The 19,370-nt window shown below is 36.8% G+C and overlaps 1 protein-coding gene across 1 annotated transcript in view; it reads left to right on the top strand.

The window, feature by feature from the left end:
• CALCR (calcitonin receptor) overlaps nt 1-19,370 on the top strand; it is a 62,524-nt gene that overhangs the window by 29,433 nt on the left and 13,721 nt on the right. Inside the window, exons 7-8 of the mRNA XM_033193493.1 lie at nt 13,795-13,948; nt 19,306-19,366. Of these exons, the coding sequence (XP_033049384.1) occupies nt 13,795-13,948; nt 19,306-19,366 (215 nt within the window). The remainder of the gene's footprint in view (nt 1-13,794; nt 13,949-19,305; nt 19,367-19,370) is intronic.

The raw sequence follows: 19,370 nt of genomic DNA, 5'->3' as shown, positions 1-19,370 counted from the left end.
TTTTTGAATAATCAACCACATTGATCTGAGAGCATGCTCAGTCACATTGCGAAGTATCATAAATTCTTGAATAGACTCTTTCTACTCTTCCTTTGGGAGTCTCACACCCATGTCTCCCTGTCTCCCACCTATAAATATAAAAGGGACTTCTTATCCACTGCGAGATCTTGTTCAACCTATCTTCCTGTAATAGTCAAAATTCAGGATTTTTCTGAGTTTGCTACTGAATTATAGAAACCATGTAGCTTTATGCATCAAATGAGAATAATAAAAACTGCTCTACTCACTTCCCAGTGGTTGTCCTGGAGCCCAAAGAAGCATAAAGCTGTTCAAAACCCCCAAGGGCCTAATATTGCAAGTGATTGCTCACAAGGTTGCTGTCAACTCTCGCCTTATGACTAACTCCCTAGGTCTCTGTCCTTGACTTTTCCAACAAATCTCTTACTCTATTAATTGCTCTTGGCAGTCTCATTCATTGCCATTGCTAGGTGTTTCCACTATCATAGGCCTTTTAGGGGTGGACCTGCCCAGGGGCTCTGCCAGCCACAGCACATAGGCTGTCCCCCAGACACCACTAAGTCAAACCACGTATGCCCTGCAGCTCCTCTATTGTCTAGTAACCTTTAATAAACCCCATAAGCAGGTGTCTAGGGACCTGGCTCTGCCACTATGCACCTGATTTCCTAGGAGAATATGAGTGTGAGTTTCAGGAAGCCAGAGAAATTAACAGGAAACTTTCTTCTGGGTATGGAGGAGTGAGATTGATTCACCCAAACACATTAGGCATTCTTAAAGTAAGTTTGAAAGAAAGGAAAGTAGCTTATCTTTATGGCATGAGTAGCACCTGGTTCTTCCAATCAGTGTATTTTTAACCTAACAGACTTGATGTTTTTAGCTATGCAAGAACGAACTTCCTAAGAAAAAATGATAAAACATTTTAAAAATAGAATTTTATCCAATCAGTCAAGTACTTATTGACCACCAAAAATGTAATCCCTCGCAATGAGCCAAGTCTTACTTGGAAATAGCTTTGTGAGTTTTGCAACCACACATATGGGGTTTGGTCACATTTTTATCTATTTCAAACTGTTAATTTTTCCACAGAAAACAAAGAGGCAAAAAATTTGGACATTTTTCTCTATGTGCCTAAAAGAGTCCATTTCCCTCTGAAGTTAGACAAAATGAAAACAAGCCACCAATAACAAGCCACTTACAATGATCAATGGGACAATATCATATGTGAGAACACACTGTGCCTCTTGCATATTTTCAAATGTCTGTTTTTTCCGTAAGAGAAAATTTGGAAACATATGTCCCTCCTCAAATACATATAAATAGCATAGACTAAAACAAAATAACTACAATGACAAAACTTAATTCATGTCTGTAAATTGTGAAGCATACACTTCGCCCAGAGGAAATAAATTAGGCTATTTGTTTTTAGTACTTTCTCAGTGTTAAAATAACACAGTCATTGTTTTCCAATGAGAGTGCTGTTAGATCTCTTATCTAACCTTCCCTATACAAGCAACATAGGGTTGCTGTCTCTAGGCGTGGGAAAGTCAGTTTAAGAAAGGGAAGGAAATAATTCTCAAGGAGACATGTTTTATACATTGTTCATCCTTAAAACTGGTTATGTGCCACCACCAAGAGAGACACACATGGTGAAATTTGTATTGTATTTCACCTTGAAAATGCATATTCTGCCATAAATGCATTCATAGAAGTCCAATTTCTTGAGTATCTTTTCCCATCCAAAAGATTATTAAAGTAGATTACAGTTGAAACTGTAAATTCAGGTATCATGAAAGCAGTTTTCCCCATTGTAATAGATTTCGTTATAAAGGGGACAAACAAGAACTAGAAAAGATTTTACTGCTATTTTCAAGACCCATCTTTTCTAGGAATAGAATTCTTCACTTCCAAAGATACAGGCAAAAGAGTATCCAAAGGCTGAGAATTATGTCATGAACATTACTAAGTCACGTGCATAATCATATATTTAAAATTACTTGAAATAAATTATTTTAAATACTGTTTTTTTCTTGAAAACCTGACACTCCAGAATACAATAGATTAAGGTCCTCCCTAGCCAAGAGTAGAAGAGACAAGGAAAAGAAGAAGGAGAAGGAGAAGGAGAAGGCGAGGAGGAGGAGGAGGAGAAAGAGGAAGGGAGAAGGGAGAAGGGAGGAAGGAAGAAAGAAAACCAGCCAAAAAAAATTGGGGAAAGAGAAGTTATTGGACATTGTCAATCTATAAATATTCATTGAAATTGCAACTAACATGAGAACGACAACCACAGTCATAAATAAAGAAAAGTCTATCTATCAGCATGTCATCTGTCAGTACTCGGGCATATGTTTTCTTAAAAAAAAAAAATACAAATTTTTAAAGACACTTTGTTCTTAAGCAAACTAAAGACAGACAGAGGGGCGAGTTTTGTGTGTGTGTTTATTGTTGTTGTTCTTGTTGTTGTTTGCTTGTTTTCATTTTGGACCAATTCAGGGTCACTGAATCAGCAATCATTTTCCTCACCAATGCCCATGGGAATATATTAAAAAGTTATTTTTTAAAGAGGAAGGCTGCCTCATCCCAAATGTTGTCACACTATTTCTATGCGTTTTTTGTTGTTGTTGTTATTATTTTGTTGAGGGTAAGGAAAACACACACACACAATGCCTTGTCCTCACTGTCAGTGGAGAATCTCTGTGGATCTGTGGTCCTTTTCCCATTTAAAAGTTTCTTCCCTGGGTAGTTTTTGGAAAGTTATATTATCTCCTGAACGGCCAAGGGTGAGAATCTTATTCCTTCCACGTTCTTTTTTTTAAAAAAGTTAAACTCAGAATAACTCATGGCATAAAGAAGGGCTGAATACATCCTCAGTTTATTGAGTGATGTGAAAATTGCCCATTGTTATTTGTGTCATTTGAGCATTTCATTTCCATAATATCTGAAATGTTATTTTTTTTTTTTTTGTTCTATGTGCTCGTTCGATGATCTTCATGTAGAAAGTCAGGAGGCAGAATTAAAAGCATTGTTCTTGCTGCATCTAAAGGAAGCTAGCAGGATATTTGTCATTTTTTTAGAAATAAATTTCTCTCTAATTTTTTTATCTGGGTCTGAAAGGCACAATGCAGAGAGATTAGTTTTTACTGGAAACCTGAGCACTTTGCACCTCAGAAACTGAAACAATCTAGTCGTATTTTCTATAGCCTCTTATATAAGTAAAGTCAAATGAATTCCAAGTTCTGGAAAGCAACGTGAATGTCTTCTAACCTTTATTTTTTCAGGACAATTGAGCCACCAGGCTATGTCAGAGCTTCTTCTTAGGTAGGCACAGGAAGATTAGCTTAGAATGGATGCTCAGAGCCAAGACACTAGAGAAGACAAAACCCAGGGTGGAAACTGGACTCTTGCCCAGTCCAAGGGAGGTTGGTGCAAGGGAAAATATATAAATATGAGAGAGGTAATCACGATAGCAGAGTTTTTGAGATGAGTGGTCAATGGTAAATAAAACCAGATTGAAATGATCTATTTCAGTAGCTTATGGAAAAAAAACTAGATTGGGAACAAAAGTGTATGATGCATTTGAAGGACAATGCAGAAAGAGTAATGCCAAGATGTGGTAATGGAATGAAGTATCCTACCCTGGCCATTTATGCTACTTCACTTTACTTGCATGTCAAAATCAATAAATGATCTTTTAACTAAGGTCACATGGTGCAGAAAAGTATAGAGGATTTCTTTATTCCTTTTTAAAGTTATTATTTATAATTGGATGCTTTCTCATACAAATTTGAAGGAGAATCTCTTCCTAAAGTGGATATAAACATATACCCATTCTCCAGTTTCCTTCATTTGGCCGATCTTGGTGGTACCACTACACATGAAATTAATGACTTACAAATGGTATCTTGTGACATCTTTTACATAGCAAGTCTTCATCTCAAAATTTGCAGTTAGCTTCCCCTGCTTTGAGAAGGCTGTCATGAATTTAGTGCAGAATTTGTTATATATTTGTTTTTATTGCCTAAGAACTTCCAATTGAGATGCTAGAGGTTTTGCACACTCTGTTAGGGTATGTTGGATCATTGCTGGAAAGTTGTGAAGTGACACTCGAATTTGATATTTGTTGTGCTTAGCTGGATTAGTCCAAATTGCATCATTGTTGTTGCTGAACTGCAGGATCTAAATCCTCGCTCTTCTACTTAGCAGATTAATCTTTAATACTGAGTAAATTACTTAACCTCACCGTGCCTTACTTTTCTAATGGAGATCATAATACTACCTTTCTCATAAAGCTGTCTGTGAAAAATAAGCCAATATTCCTAAAGTCCACAAAACATCATCTGGCACACAACTCTCAAAAATCAGCTATCATTATTTGTATTATCATTGTTAGCTTTATCATTAGGGCTTTATCACCTGTCAATTACTAACCGTGGCACCTTATTCATTTCTGTGTGATATAGCACAGGAGGTGTGAAACTCAGAGCATTTGTAAAACACTGCTTGATTCTAAAAGGGACTAAGTATAAAAGTAGAATACACATATGTAGAGGCTTGTAAATCACAAATAACCTCAAGAGCTGTGGTCTGAAAATATACAGCTAAATCAATGGTGGCTTGAGAATCCCCAGTGAAGGGTGATATAAGACTCTTACTATACCGTATAGAGAACAAACCCTGAGAGTAGTAAGTGGTTAACTTTTATTCCCCTACCACATTTCTTTGTTGTTGCTGTTGTTTTGTTTTTTAATCAGAATTGTGTATAGCCTAACCTTCTGTTTGCTCTGGCATTGTCTTCCTAACACTTCCAAAGTGCTTCCTTTGCCAATTTCAGGATAATCTCCGACTGTATTTATCTCAAATGAGACTTTGTTCTCCAGTGTTTGTTTTTAATTCTTTTCCTAAACACACCAAATCACAACTACACGGTTCCACAAAGTCAAACTCATTTTCTCTGAGACTTTATCAGGAATCATCTGAAGATTGCACAACAGACTCACTTTTAATTGAAAATATTACATCCTTAAATTCCTCTGAGGAAAGATTGCAGCCCTTTCCTACATAGCTGCTTACTGCTAGACTTTCTGATGAGGTTTCTACTTCATTCAGCTGGCTTTAAAGACAGTACAAGTTGATAGTTTTCCAGGTGAGATGAGGGTCTTTTTGTCCCTTAGTTTATTAACTGAACTGGCATGTTGACAAAAAGGTCTGTAATTCTCCTTATGAGGTTTTAAAATATATGTGAATCAAAGTCAGGATGTTTCTCATTGCACTGTGAGTTTACTGCAACAGGAGTTTACAACAGGAGTTGCAGTAAATTCACTGCAACAAGTACTGAGGAGGCCCTCTCTGAACCCTAAATTCTTCCAAGATGTGGTCTGCATCAGCATCACCTGGGCTGCGGTTAGAGATGCAGAATCTCATGTAGGCTTTTACATGGGCATCTTGCATGGAGTTGAGGTTTGGGGTACGGGTCCTGTCACCCAGGTAGTGAGCATAGTACCCAATAGTTGGTTTCCCAACCCACATCTTCCTCTCTCCCTCTTGCCTCTACTAGTCCCCAGTCTCTGTTGTTTCCATGTTTATGTTCTTGTGTGATCAATGTTTAACTCTCACTTATAAAAGAGGACATGTGATACTTGGTTTCCTGTTCTTGCATTAATTAAGATAATGGCCTCCAGAAGCATTTATGTTGCTGCAGAGGACATTACCTCATTCTTTCTTATGTCTACATGGTATTCCATGGTGTATATATATCTTCTGTATCTATAATGAAAGGAGAACTTTAAAAAACTAAAAAATAAAATTAAAAGATTATGATGTTTAAATAAATAAGTAAAAAATGCAGAATCTCAAGCCCCACACCACAGCTTCTGAATCAGAATCTCAAATTCTTTCTCATGGACAAGGGCAGACTGGTGAAAAACGAAACTTACGTGATGACCGCATGAAGTGGGACCCTTTCCATCTTTTTTTTAGGTTTGTTTGCTCTGTAATTGCTCTTCTTCTGAGGAAACACAGTTTGGGATGGAGGGATGGAGAGAACGGACTCTGAGTATATTTGATTCAGACAAAGCTTATTTTCTTTTAATTGAAATGATAAGGGGAGCAGAAAAGGACAAGCTTTTAAATGAGCCCCATGTAAAGATGGTTATTGTAGAAAAAATATTCAATTGCATACATAAATAGTACTTCAATGGCAAGCATCCTTCTTAGTGTCACATGTAATTGAATTCGGCTGATAAATAAGCTTTGCATGTCTTCTTTATGAGAAAAACTGCTTATGGGTTTTACATGTAATAAGTTCAAGGGCTTTGAAAAGTTCTGGATGATTTGCATGCAGTGTAAATAATTTAAAAAGGTGAACTATTGTTACAAAGTGAAAGCAAGTATACTATCAAAATTTAACTACAATGTTTACAGGCAACTATATTGTTAAATATTTTTTTTGAGCATTATCTCAAGACCAGAAAGGCATTAACATAAACTACAAATCATGAAGGCAGGAAGTGTCTCAGAAAAAAAAAAAGTGTTACAACTAAATAGATAAACTGGGGGAAAAAGATTACTCCTGAAATGTAGATGGACTGTTATTGAGCTACATATCCTGTAATATCTGAATCATATAAGACCTACTTTTTGAAGAAAATTGTTTTATTTAAAATTTCCCATATGATTACCCTACTACCGTAATTTTCATGTGATGTTACAGAGTATATATTACAGTGGTTCATTATCTAAAATTGATTAAAAATAAAATGGTGATGGCTGAGTAGCTCCTGTCTGGCAAAAACCTCTCACAGATAACAACTACAAACCCTGAACAAAATATAAAAAGAAATTATCTGAAGATCCTGGAGAGAGACCAAGACAGGGAGATGCTAGAAAGAAGATGAGACTTTAAAATGGAAATCGTTGTGAGTAGAGTTCCCAAGGTTTTATCCCTTTCCAGGACAGGTAAAACTCTGATAGAAAACTCTCAATTTTACTGACTTGAATAATAGAAGACAGAATTTAGGCCAACTACAGCTCCCCAAAAGTGAAGAAAATAAATCTCAAAAAGAAGAGAGTCAGAGAAGACGGTCCTCAGATTCTGTGTATACATTTATGTGTGGTCTTTTACTGACCCCATAACCATGTGAATGTGAAGGAGCCCATGAGCATGTCACACTTGTTCAATATGTATTTTTTAGTGTATGAATGAAAGGATGATCTAGTAGCCATACCCTTCATAGAACACTCCAACAAGCTGGAATACCCCATATCAAATTTATTTACTTTAAGAGGTCTGACAGAGAAAAACAACATCTCAAGGTAGGATTAGGGCACCTTTACTAATCTTTAAAGGAGCTTTTTCCATTGTCCCATTGTTTGACATTTGAAAGTTTTTTAACACTTGAGTAATGAACCACAGTAAACTTTGTTCCAGATGAAAAGTGTTCTTTTATGTTGTAAAGCGAAAGGATAGATGGAAAAGGATAGCTTAAAGAATGCTACGAAATGGTGCAAACGGCCATTGAATATTCATATGCCCCTTGGGCAGTCTTTGTGTATACCCAAAGGCACATATGCATGCCCAGTCTGAAGACCATAGTTCAAAGGGAAATACCTGTTCGACCAAGACTGCAGGGGATAAATGACAGGGTATAGCAGACCTTAGGGACTGCTATCCTCTAAAGAACCCACACTGGAAACCTAGAAAAACTTGACAAAAATTTAAGATGCCCCCACAGGAACTCACCCAGCATTTTAAGTTTTCTATTGATGTCAGCAGCCTGACCCCTGCAGGTATGTACTGATCTTTGCAGACATTTGTAAGAATTAATGTGCTGTTAGGTTAAAAGTTCCCTGGAATTCATTTGTCAGATCATAGATAAGCAGCTCTTGTTTGGATACTTGATAAAATAATATCGAATTAGGAGTTAAAATATTTTCGATCAAACAACATTATAAACACTACCAAAAGCCATATTCATTTTGATTTAATAAGCAACTGCTGCTCACTCTCTATATAAATATTATTGGGTTTAAGTCCTGAGGGTGGAGATGGAAGAGGCCGCAGAAACATAAAAATGGATCAGGTAGAAACATATTTAACAGCAATTACATGTTCACTCAATATGTAATCTAGATATACATTAAATAAAACTTAATAAAAAAATTAACCTGACCAATTTAACCAACATAGACCATAAATCTTTACTATTCAGTCTCTCTTAAAATGTCTATTTCTTCAGGTAAAATATTTAGACATTGACTTATTGATTCGTCTTCACCTACTCAAGTAAACATCACTTCACACTCTTCCTTCTGTGCTAAAGCGAACTGATGAGAAAAAGTTTTTAGAAGCTTCAGGGAAATGTAAATAATTATCTTTAATCACTAGAGATCATGCTGAACATATAGCAAAGTTTATTTCTGTTTTGAAACAAAACTTGGCAGAAGTAAAATTGGCAGCCTTGATTCAGTGCAAAGTATTTTGGAGTTGGTACTCTTTAGACCATTTCAAAATAATTTTTAAATATTTTATTTATTAATATGTTTCTATAGTGGGGTATGTGGTTTTAGTTGTTTGCTGTAAGTTTCCAGACATATTTATTTGTCCCCCTAATAACTAAAGAAATGGGGAAGATACTCTTCAGGATCTTCATTTTGCCTCAGTTTTGTCCATGTGAATTTGAAAAGTAAATTAATAGTCAGTCACCTCTTTTACTATAAAGTAACCTATATTGCAGCCCCAAAAATAGAAAATAGAAAAGTTGGAAGAAGAGTAGAATGTGTGTGACTTTGGCAGAATCTGCTAATCTGTTCCTTGTAAATTTTCACACAAACTGGGTAGATTATTTAATATTAATAACACAAGCCCTACTAGTTTGATCCATTTTTTCTCCTCTGACTTAACTGAGAAGAGAATTTTTAACTGTCTTAAAGTAGGCTACAAAAATTACCTTTTCTAGAAATCATTGTACATTGTGGCACTTATTTGTTTATGTATGTGTCTCCCCACCTGAAGGTAACTTCCTTGATTGCAAGCATTGAACTTTATTTTTGTAGCCCTAGCCCAGGATTGGACACAAAAATGCAAGCACAGTTACTGCATCAAACTTAGCCACCGTTTTGAAAAACCAAAAGATCTTATCTAAAGTGTGCATTTTAATCAAATCCTGGCAGAATATAGGAAACATATGGCTGTTCTTTTTAATTATCCTTTGCCAAATGTGTTTTACAGCAAAACAAAACTAAAACATCTCACAAAATTTTCCTTAATGTGTTATTATACCTAACCATATGAAATCAACACAGAAGTTGAATCTAATACCCCAACTTTACCAATGAGAGGGAGAAATTGCAGTTGTTTGTGTGTGTGTGTGTGTGTGTGTGTGTGTGTGAAAGCTAAGAGTTTTTGTGCACACGAAATGTATCATGAGATTTAAGTATACCCTGATAATGAAATATGCACAGGCTTGGCCCTTGCCAAAGTTTTCAGAGTGCTTACTTTTGGCAACACTTCCCTGGGTCTTCTCTTTGTGAACCTGTCAAGATGGTAAATTTCTTAGGAGTAGGGACTCTGACAACTTTGGATCTTCTGGCCTACTGCCTGCAAAACAATACAAGCTCAATAAATATTTGATAAATCACATTCCAAATCTGCATTCTCTATGATCCCCCAACCCCTCAATTTTCCTACTGTGTGATTTCAGAGAGTGATAGGGTAAAATGTGTGTGTAATCCCTTCCTGAGGTGTTGGCATTTTAGCAAGGAAAACAGCTTTAAGCTAAAGAAATGAAACCATATGGCATTTCAGGCATTCTGAAGATGATGGAAGGCATTCTGAAAGGCAAGATAGTATTCCTTAGCTCCCTGTTATACCTGGTAATAGGCCTGTGGTGCAAATGGTGCCAAGAATAGTTCATGGTGGATTTTCAATTGCTTAAAAGTAGGACATAGGCCATGATCATTGCTTTTCGTTGTTTTCACAGATCAGCTCTGGTCTCCTTTCTATTTCTCATACTGAAGGTCTTCCTCTACCCCCACCACAACAGGAAAACACCTCAAAACTTTGATTATCTATTATAAGGTTGCTCTTTTCTTAAAAAACAAAAATTCCAAAGCAGTTTACATTTGGAAGCACTCTTTGCCCCCTTATCAACGGTTCTTAAACATATTGCCACACAAGATTTCCTATGTTATGTAGATCAGAGGAATTTTCTTAAGTGTCCTTGAAAAATATAATAGGAAATAAATTCACTGCTGAGCATCTATCTTGTATAAAGTTTTGAGGTTGACTTGATTCATTAGACTAAGGAAAAACTGTTCTATAATTCTGATTCCATTTTAATCAAATTATTATAAGTGCCCTTTGGGGCATTTTGTGGAAAAGACAGATTAAATAGCGTACCCAGTCAAAAAACTAAAGGATCCCTTCCACTTGAAAGTTACATACTGCTCAACAAACTGTATATTTTTATTAAAACATGAACTAGTAGTAAGGGCACTGAATAGTGTTACGACTCACTGAAGCCAAAATGGATAGTATGATTTTAACTTACATATCATTCACAGTGGCAATTATATCTTTTTATGTTAATGAAGAAAATAAAATAGAGCATAACTCTCAAATTTTATCTACTTTTGGCTTCAAGTATTTCTTACTTTACTTGGGAGTGATGCATTTATATTATTTGAATATAGATTTTTGTCTTGCAATTTGGAAGGTCATACTACTTTAAACAAAATTACACTGGTGTGACTTACCTTTAGAAAGCTAGTGAAAAGTTGCTTAGCTTATTTGATCTGAGAGTGACTTCCTTAATACCCCATGCTACTAATTAAGAAACCATCTCAGAATGGCAGTAGGGACTAACCCTAATCAACAGACCCCATCATTTTGTTTAATGCCTGGTTTACTCCACCCTTGATGGAAAGGTTACAATTAAGTCAGGGGCTATATGACAATATCTTATTCATGTTGATACTCCCAGAGCTGGCTTAGTTCCTGGCTCATAGCAGGTGTTCCATAAATGTTTGTTCAATGCAACTGAATTACCTTGAATATCTTGGGCACAGGATTCTTAACCAGGGGCCTAAATTAGAAATTCTGGAAAATAGTTTGAAAACAAAAAGAGAGATGAGGTATGGTTATGTGTATTTGTTAAAAAATTCTCAAGTGACACTGATAAACCACCTTAGTTATGAAACATTGATCTAAGTGCTAAACTATTTTTGTGAAAAATTCTAATAGCTTGATCACCTGGATATTTCTAATTATTTTCATGAGGTGTTTATTTTAAAAATGAATAGACTGGTGATTTTCAAAATTTGTGTGAGCTTTTGAGGCCTTTAGCCTCCAAACAATATCTTACGCCAAACCCAGATATGGTCAATTCTCATTTTTATTCATGAATTTCATCTTTGAAAATTTGTTTTTTCCTATAAATTATTTGTAACCCCCAAATCAATACTAGCAGATTCACTATCATTCACAGACACTCACAGAGTGTCCAGAAATTGGAACCACCTGATGTGCAGCTCCCAGCTGAGGTTAAACAAGGCAATGCTCTGTGCCTTCGTGTTTCAGTTCTCATACTATAAACAAATGTCCTTTTTGTGGTCTATTTATTGCCACGATTTTTACATTTTTATGAATTTTGTTGGTGATTTTACTGTTTTAAATAGCCCCCCAAGCATAATATTGAAGTGCTGTATGGTGTTCCTAAGTACAAGAAAGCGGTGATGTGGCTTACAGAGAATATGTGTGTGTCAGTGAAGTTTTCTTCAGGTAGAAGTTATAGTGCTATTGACTGAGAGTTCGGTGTGAATGAAGCAGCAACATACGTTAAATAAGGTGTCTTTAAACAAAACACATAAAACAAAGTTAGCTATCGATTGCTTGATGAAAATGTTGTGACCAGAGGCTTACAGGAACCTAACCATGTGTTTCCCCTAGGAGCAATGGCTCAGTATTTGCTATTTCAGTTTTTGAGGCAACTTTATAGACCATAACTACTGAAAATAACAATAATTAACTGTATATAAAACTTGAAGCCAAAATTGTTCTGGGTGACAAAGGCATAAGACCATCATCTTTGTTCTCTTCCCATCTCCTTCTCCCCACATGACAGCCTCCAAAATGTATGCTTAATTTCTGGATCCAGAAGGAATAGGACTTTTAAATAAGAATAGTCTTCCAAATGAATCCAGAGTAACAACTGAATTTCATATTTTACTTATATATTTGGGTGTTAGGTAAATATAGGAAGTACTTGCTTAGAAAATACAAAACTAACATTATATTAAATCAAATAATCCCAGTTAGGAAGGTAATCAGATGGGGGGAAGGGAAGCCAGTGCTTTTCTGAGCCAAATATAAATTACTTTTAGATTACCTGGTGTTTTTAATTATCTGCACCACTGTACCACTTTGGTCAGAATCAGAGGTTGATTCTACCTCTGACAATGCCATATCTGCCTTCTCCTGGGCCCAGGGGGCTTTTCCTTATGTTCAATAAACCCTGATAGAAAAGGAAACACAATAGAATATCTGTTGGCTCAGCACAACAGGTTCTGAGTAAACGAATTACTACTCTTATGCATTAAATAAAATGCACAGTTTGGAAAAGATTGCTACAGTACTGAAAGTCACTTCATGGCTATCTTGCTTTTTAATAAAAAGGCCTAAAATGCAGTCAAATTCAAAATAAGAAGCAACATAATGTAAAACAGAGTATTTGGTAAAATAATAGTAATGCAAATAACTACTCCCTAATACCTAAGATTTTGAATGCTAAATTCTGTTGTCATTATTGTTGTTGTTATAGTTGTTAAGAGATAAGCACAGCTAAGTACCCTCAGTCAGGCATCCTCAACTGGGGGTATTTTGCTCCCCAGGGGAGATTGGGCAACATCTGTTGACACTTTTGATTGTCAAGAGTGTGTGGGAGATGCTACGAATATCTAGTGGATAGATATTAGTTATACTGCTAAACTCCCAACAATATACAAGGCAGCCCCCACAACAACAACAAAAACTACTCCAAAGTGTTAATGTACCAAGATGAAAAATCCTATTCCAGGAGTGACTAGTGAATAAAAGTATTCCATTATGCAGTATAAGCAATGGTTATTTCTATACAGACAACAATATTGATCTGACTCTTCTAAGGGTATAGCTCCTATATCTGCATTGAGTTCTCAGCAAGGATGTCATCCTAATCTCTGTGCCCGGAGAGGGCTTGATCCCAATATGTAAACCAAGGCTCCCATATGAAAACAAAAGCATAAACAGCAGCTAGGCTCAGCATATCCCCTGCGTTTAGACGTGAAATTTATCACCTGACTCTCTCCTCTTTACTGCTAAAGGGACATAATCAACAAATCAGTGAATTTCAGGAGGAGCATTAAAAATATCTGGGTTATTTGCTTCATTGACCATAGAAAAGGGGCCATAAAAGTCATGCATCAAATCCCTAGATAGTGCCTAAGATTATGAGTCTGACTACTTGAAGGAAAATGATCCCATCTGTGTAAGTCCCCAGAATGTAACAAGGAAGAACATTTTGTAGACTAGTTTTCCACTGGCTTATTTGGCTATTTACATGTAATACCAGTGATCTGTGCATTCACTCTGATTTGTGGGTATAGCGGGTGGCACATGTTTACAGATGCTTGGGAAACTGCCTTGCAAGCTGAATGCAGATACTTCGGCTTCTTTTCACATTTACTCTGTGTTCACTGCCAGATCTTTACCTATGTCTTCCTCTGAGTATCTTCCTTTCTTTCTGACAGGTGAGCTGCAAGATTTTGCATTTTTTCCACCAGTACATGATGGCCTGCAACTATTTCTGGATGCTCTGTGAAGGGATCTATCTTCATACACTCATCGTCATGGCCGTGTTTACTGAGAAGCAACGCTTGCGCTGGTATTATCTCTTGGGCTGGGGTATGTATTTTCTGCAGCTAAGTTTTGAGCCACTTTCACCTCTGTCTGTATGCTTTCAGTCTTCTTCTAGTCTTGGTCTCAGAGAATAGAGTTAAGTCCCAGGTCCTTCAAGGAATGATGGAACATAGGTACTGGCAGGAGTTCAGTCTCCAAAAGACTTGTAGAAGCCCTTTAACAATCTCAATCCAACTGTGCTGAACATGGGGGTCTGCACAGAGAAGGAAGGTATGACTATAAGGATGACTTCCAAAGAAACAATCCTAGCTAATAATGGACACAAAACGTTCGGTTATTGAGAGAAGATCTGATTAGGCCTCCTTCTGCTTTATTCATCACGTTTGTAGAGCAAAGGAGAATTTCACCTTTTGAATTATGTACCTCCCCTATCCTGGCTTCATTTTCCTTCCTCAAGAACATTTCTTCCTGTCAATCCATCAGCAGGATTCCTCCAGTGAAAGCTCAGGAAGCGGAGTCCAGCTGAGAAGCAGATATAACCACATGGGCTTCCAAGTAGAGCCGGTGTGACATCACAGCACATGGCAATGGCTCGGGAAAGCTTAGGGCTGGATTGTTTAAGCTGTGGCTGCTTCTATACAAACTAAGGGAGGGTGCTGAAGTCCTTCAGGGATGCTCTAGAATTGCTCCCTTCCCCCCAGGGCTGCTGAAAGTCCAGCTCCCCCTGGTGGAAGGGAACTGAACAGAAGGTGGGGCAATGAAAGAAAATTAAATGCTGCAATAAAAACACCTACTGCCTTATCAAAAAAAAAAAGTTTCAGTCTTATCTTGAAACTTCCATACCAGAGGAGGAACTCGCGGGCCATCCCTCACTGACTGTAGAACCAAAGGCTTCTCTCACCACATCCACACCACATGATGGGTGACTGTGACTCTGAGAGCAGAGGCTGTGGATGGCCTTCAACTAAGCTTGCCCTTTAATGCAGCAGGCTGGGGAGTCCCTCCAAATACTGATAAGAGAGGAGAGATGAAGTGAGGAGGGAGGATAATCCAAGGGATTTTTAAAAACATCACCCTTTGTATTTAAAGCCCTGCCCAACAGGCATTGTCACCAACTTTATAGAAATGTGCTTGGGAAGTCATATAAGCAGCCTGGAGTCTTTCCTGCAGTCTGCAAACTGCAGAAAGGGACTGGTGTTATGCCATACTGGTTTCCATAACACCCTTACATGACAGGAGTACATGATTTTAACCAAATGCATTCCCCAAGCCCAATGGGATAATCCGATAATGGTGGGTCAGTGGGGCAGATAGGCGGGATGCCTCAAAATTGAATTGATGATGCTACAATTATCTGGTTGCAAGTAACAGAGTAAGATGTTCTAACTTAAGCAAATGCAGAGAAGTTGTCAGAATCTAGTGTATCTCATGGAATCCAAGGGCAGAAATACAGCCAGGCAACTAAAAGGGCTGTAGCCTGGGACCAGATAAACCAGGAGCTCTCTCCCTCTGCCTTTTGTCTTTGTTTTTCCTCTGCGTATCTGTTTTTACCCTTCTCTTTCTTTACAGACCATAGACCACAGGGTCTCTGTTCCCTCCAGTTCATAGTAAATATATCCTGCCCCATAGTTTCCTGAGTACACATGTTTCTGTTCTAGGCACTCACAGAAACTAAATGCTCATCTTTAAGTTCCAGTTCTGAATAGCAGGACAAGAGAATCTGATTGATCCAACTGAAGGCAGATAGCCTATCCTGGTTCAATAAACTGTAGCCAAGAAAATTGAGGGGGATGTTGTCACATAGTGTGAACATGTCTAGGGATAGTGAACCCTCCAGCAAAGGACTGAGAAAGGGGTCTTTGTGAACTGTACAGGGTGTCTAGGATATGCACCAGATCACCTCATCTGCATGGTTGCTCCCTTACACGGAGCAGCTGTTAAGGAAGCAGCTGCACCCTGTTTCCTTAACCATCCAGTGAAGTTAGAAATCAGGCTATCACTATCCTGCTGGTTCCACATCAGGTAACAGGTTCTCCTGCTCTTTCCTGTCCTAAAACAGGGCAAAATTTTCTCAAAATGGCCTTTTACTATTTTTTTTTCTCTTTTAGCCCCAGCCTTTCAAAGAGACTAATTTTTCCTTTCCCTGGCCTTCTCATCCGTATGTACACCCTCTCAATAATTTCTAGACTTCCAAATCTGGTCATGCCAAGAATAGACTCAATACAACTTAATCACTCCAATGGCAATTCTGATAATCACAATCATAATAATTGGTGCTGATCAAATGCCTTCCAAAGACATGATAATAACATTCCACCCCAAACACACACACAAATACACACTTTCTACCACATTTATTTCCTTTGAAATAAAATCTATGGTATATTTCTTTTACCAGTTTTGATTGTTCAAAACATCTATCTGCCACACTCAGAAAATTTTTCATGGGAAAAAAAGGCTGTAAATTTATTATTGTCTGTGACATTCAGCAGAGACAAGGGCACCCTGGAAGGAACAATTTATACTGTTCTTGGAGAATCCTGATGCATTGTGAATTAGTTATAAAACTTTTTGGCATCATCGTGGATAGCTCAATGAAGATATCTGCTTAAAACACATAAACAATTCAAAGGAAAAAAGGAACAAGCTGCTCAGCTGTATCAAAAACAAAAGCAATGATAATAAGTAAATTGTTTATGTGATACCTTAAGCTTCTGTAATCAACAACTATTTAAAACTTCATTAGAGTGATTCAAGTAGAATATCAAAGAACATTACACTTAGTAAGGTAAGCACAGAATGGGAAGTTGCTAATCAATGGTTATACAGATTAAGTAACGCAAGATGAGTAAATTTTAGGTTTCTGCTGTACAACATTGTGCCTATAGGTAACAATATTGTACTATGCACTTAAAAATCTCTTTAGAGGACAGACCTCACGTTAATTGTTCTTGCCCCAATAATATAAAAATTTAAATTAAAAAAAGAATTAGAGGGATTTGCACTTCTGTAGATAGATTTTTGGAAAGATAGTCAACCAAATAGTTCTAAAATGTAATGATTTTAGCATGCCAAAGCTAAGACTATCTTTCTACATGCACACACACACACACACACCCCCAAAATTCCACCAAACTTGTTACCACTGAAAAATCACATTGCCAAATCTGAACTCTGAGAACAAAATTGACATATTTTAAAGCAATGGCTCCTTTCTTAGAACTTTAAGCAAGCATTATCCTTGGATGGCAGGACAATGGGTAAAATTAATACCAATTAATTTCTCAAGAAAAAATAGCTTCACAGAAACTTTATAAAGTTTAACGGGACAAGAGAGTAAGTCTCTTCTGGATAATATTTTTATAGTTCTTTGAAAATTTTTTTTCACATGAAGACAGTATGATAGGTTCTAAATTTTACAATGCCAGAAAAAAAGCAAAATCTACCTACTTTTAAAAGAGCCTTGAAAGTTAGACTGCAGAAAATTTGGCCCAAAAAAGCCCAGTAGTATTATAGCACCTAATTTGTTTGCAGGTGATATAAAGCCCATTCATTTAATTCAGCTGTGAATAATGTTACCAACTCTAGGATTTGAAACCAATCTCAAAGAATTGTAAGAGACATTGTAAACATCAGCCACTGGGTGAACAAGTATCTGATGGTGAAATTCTGCCCAACAGAAAATCAAAGAATGGTTCTTTCAATAGTTACTCCCTTCCAAGTCTACATGGCACCACTTAGTCGTTGATTTCTCTCCAATTGAAGTAATTTCAAATACTGAAGTTTAGTTCTCAGGAAAATCATTTATTTTGCAACCCTCTTCAAACTGTTTCTTCGCCTTGGCTTGCTGTTTTTCCCCTTGTTAAAAATCAAAGGAAGGAAATTTCCTCCATGGATTTCTACATTGAACAAATATAATTTATTAAATCCCTCTAAAAACAATGAACCCTACAGAGACAGGATTATTCTGAATCTTATTATCTTTGGTGGGAGGAATGGGTTGTTATGGATCTTGGGACCTTGAGAAGAATAGAAAGAAAAAAGAAAAAAACAGAAAAACAAACTACCTAAAAGGAGGCATCATAGCCAGAGGAAGGCAAAGAGCCCCGGATGTTAAAAGGTGTGGGGTCTATACTCCTCTCCAGATGAAGTAGAAAGCACTTTCCTTTCTACAAAACGGTGAGGTGGGATTCAGTTTTCCATATGCGTCTCTTTCTGTCTAATTCTAAAATATGCATCTCAAAATAAATTCAGAGACTTTTGTTTCTGTGTCTGAGCCCAAGTGGGAAAATGGTATGTTAGAACTGCAGCCAATAACACAATCATGTTTTGTGTAAAGAAACTCAAAATTATTTCAGGCCAAACATTAAATCTATGGTCCTATTAAATATATGCTTCCTGGGTTTAAAAGCTGAGGTTGTTCTCAGGTGAAAATTCAATAGTTTGAGACCCCTTTTTGTATATAACTCACAGAAAATAAAAATGCATTGATTTAATTCTTTCCTAAGACACATTTCTTAATCTGATGACAATAACAAAATTTCTTTCTACAGATGTCTCAATCAAATCAAGCAATATTCTATTGTTGTACATCTGAGTAAAAAGACTTTTCTTTTTTAATGAAAAAAAAGACTTTTCTTTTTTAATGAAAATTACAACTTTAGGTTATACTTATAGAATACAAATTGATTTAAAAATTATAATCTAGAAGGACATATTCCAATAACTGTCTCCATTTTCCTGTTTATAAATTTAAAAAAAAAATTTTTATTAACACTTTGAGTTTAGTCAGGGAGGTACAGTAAGCTGCCTTCATAAAGTTTCTCTAGCCAGAACATACAAAAAGTAGGGAACGTACTGGCTTCTCTGAAGTATTCATATTAAAAGGAAACAGAATCACCACATGAGATATAAACAGACAGAAAAACAAAAAAGTCTAGAAGAAAGAATGTGAACATCAGCTAAGGCTTTAGGAGCAATCAGACTATTGCTTTCATACACCGTCCCAGGTCACATCCCTCTGGGGTGACCCAGCTCCTCTCCATGAGAGAGCCCAGTTCACCTACAATGAAAGGCTTTCTGGTCTCAGTTAATAGTCACCATTACAAACATAACAATGGTAATAATAGTCATCGTGTACCTACTACACTCAGCAATTTGTAAAAGGCTTTTAATTATTTGGATGCTCTTAACCAAACTCTCTGGAAGCACATGATGTTCTAACTGGGAGCATTTTGACTGACTTGACCAAAGATGATTTTTGTGAAAATATCAGGGGAACATCTTGACAGATACACTCAATTTGCCAGTATTTTTGCAAGTACAGTACCATTTTCCATGCAGCTATACTTAAAGGTTATGACCAAGAAACCAAGTGTGATTTGTACTTCTCACATTTGTAGGGTTTCCGCTGGTGCCAACCACTATCCATGCTATTACCAGAGCCGTGTACTTCAATGACAAGTAA

This window comes from Trachypithecus francoisi, unplaced genomic scaffold (assembly GCF_009764315.1).
Source record: "Trachypithecus francoisi isolate TF-2019V2 unplaced genomic scaffold, Tfra_2.0 Lachesis_group4, whole genome shotgun sequence".
In the NCBI taxonomy this organism is placed as follows: domain Eukaryota; kingdom Metazoa; phylum Chordata; class Mammalia; order Primates; family Cercopithecidae; genus Trachypithecus; species Trachypithecus francoisi.
The sequence above is the reverse complement of the archived record's forward strand: the minus strand, read 5'-3'. Positions and strand labels throughout refer to the sequence as shown.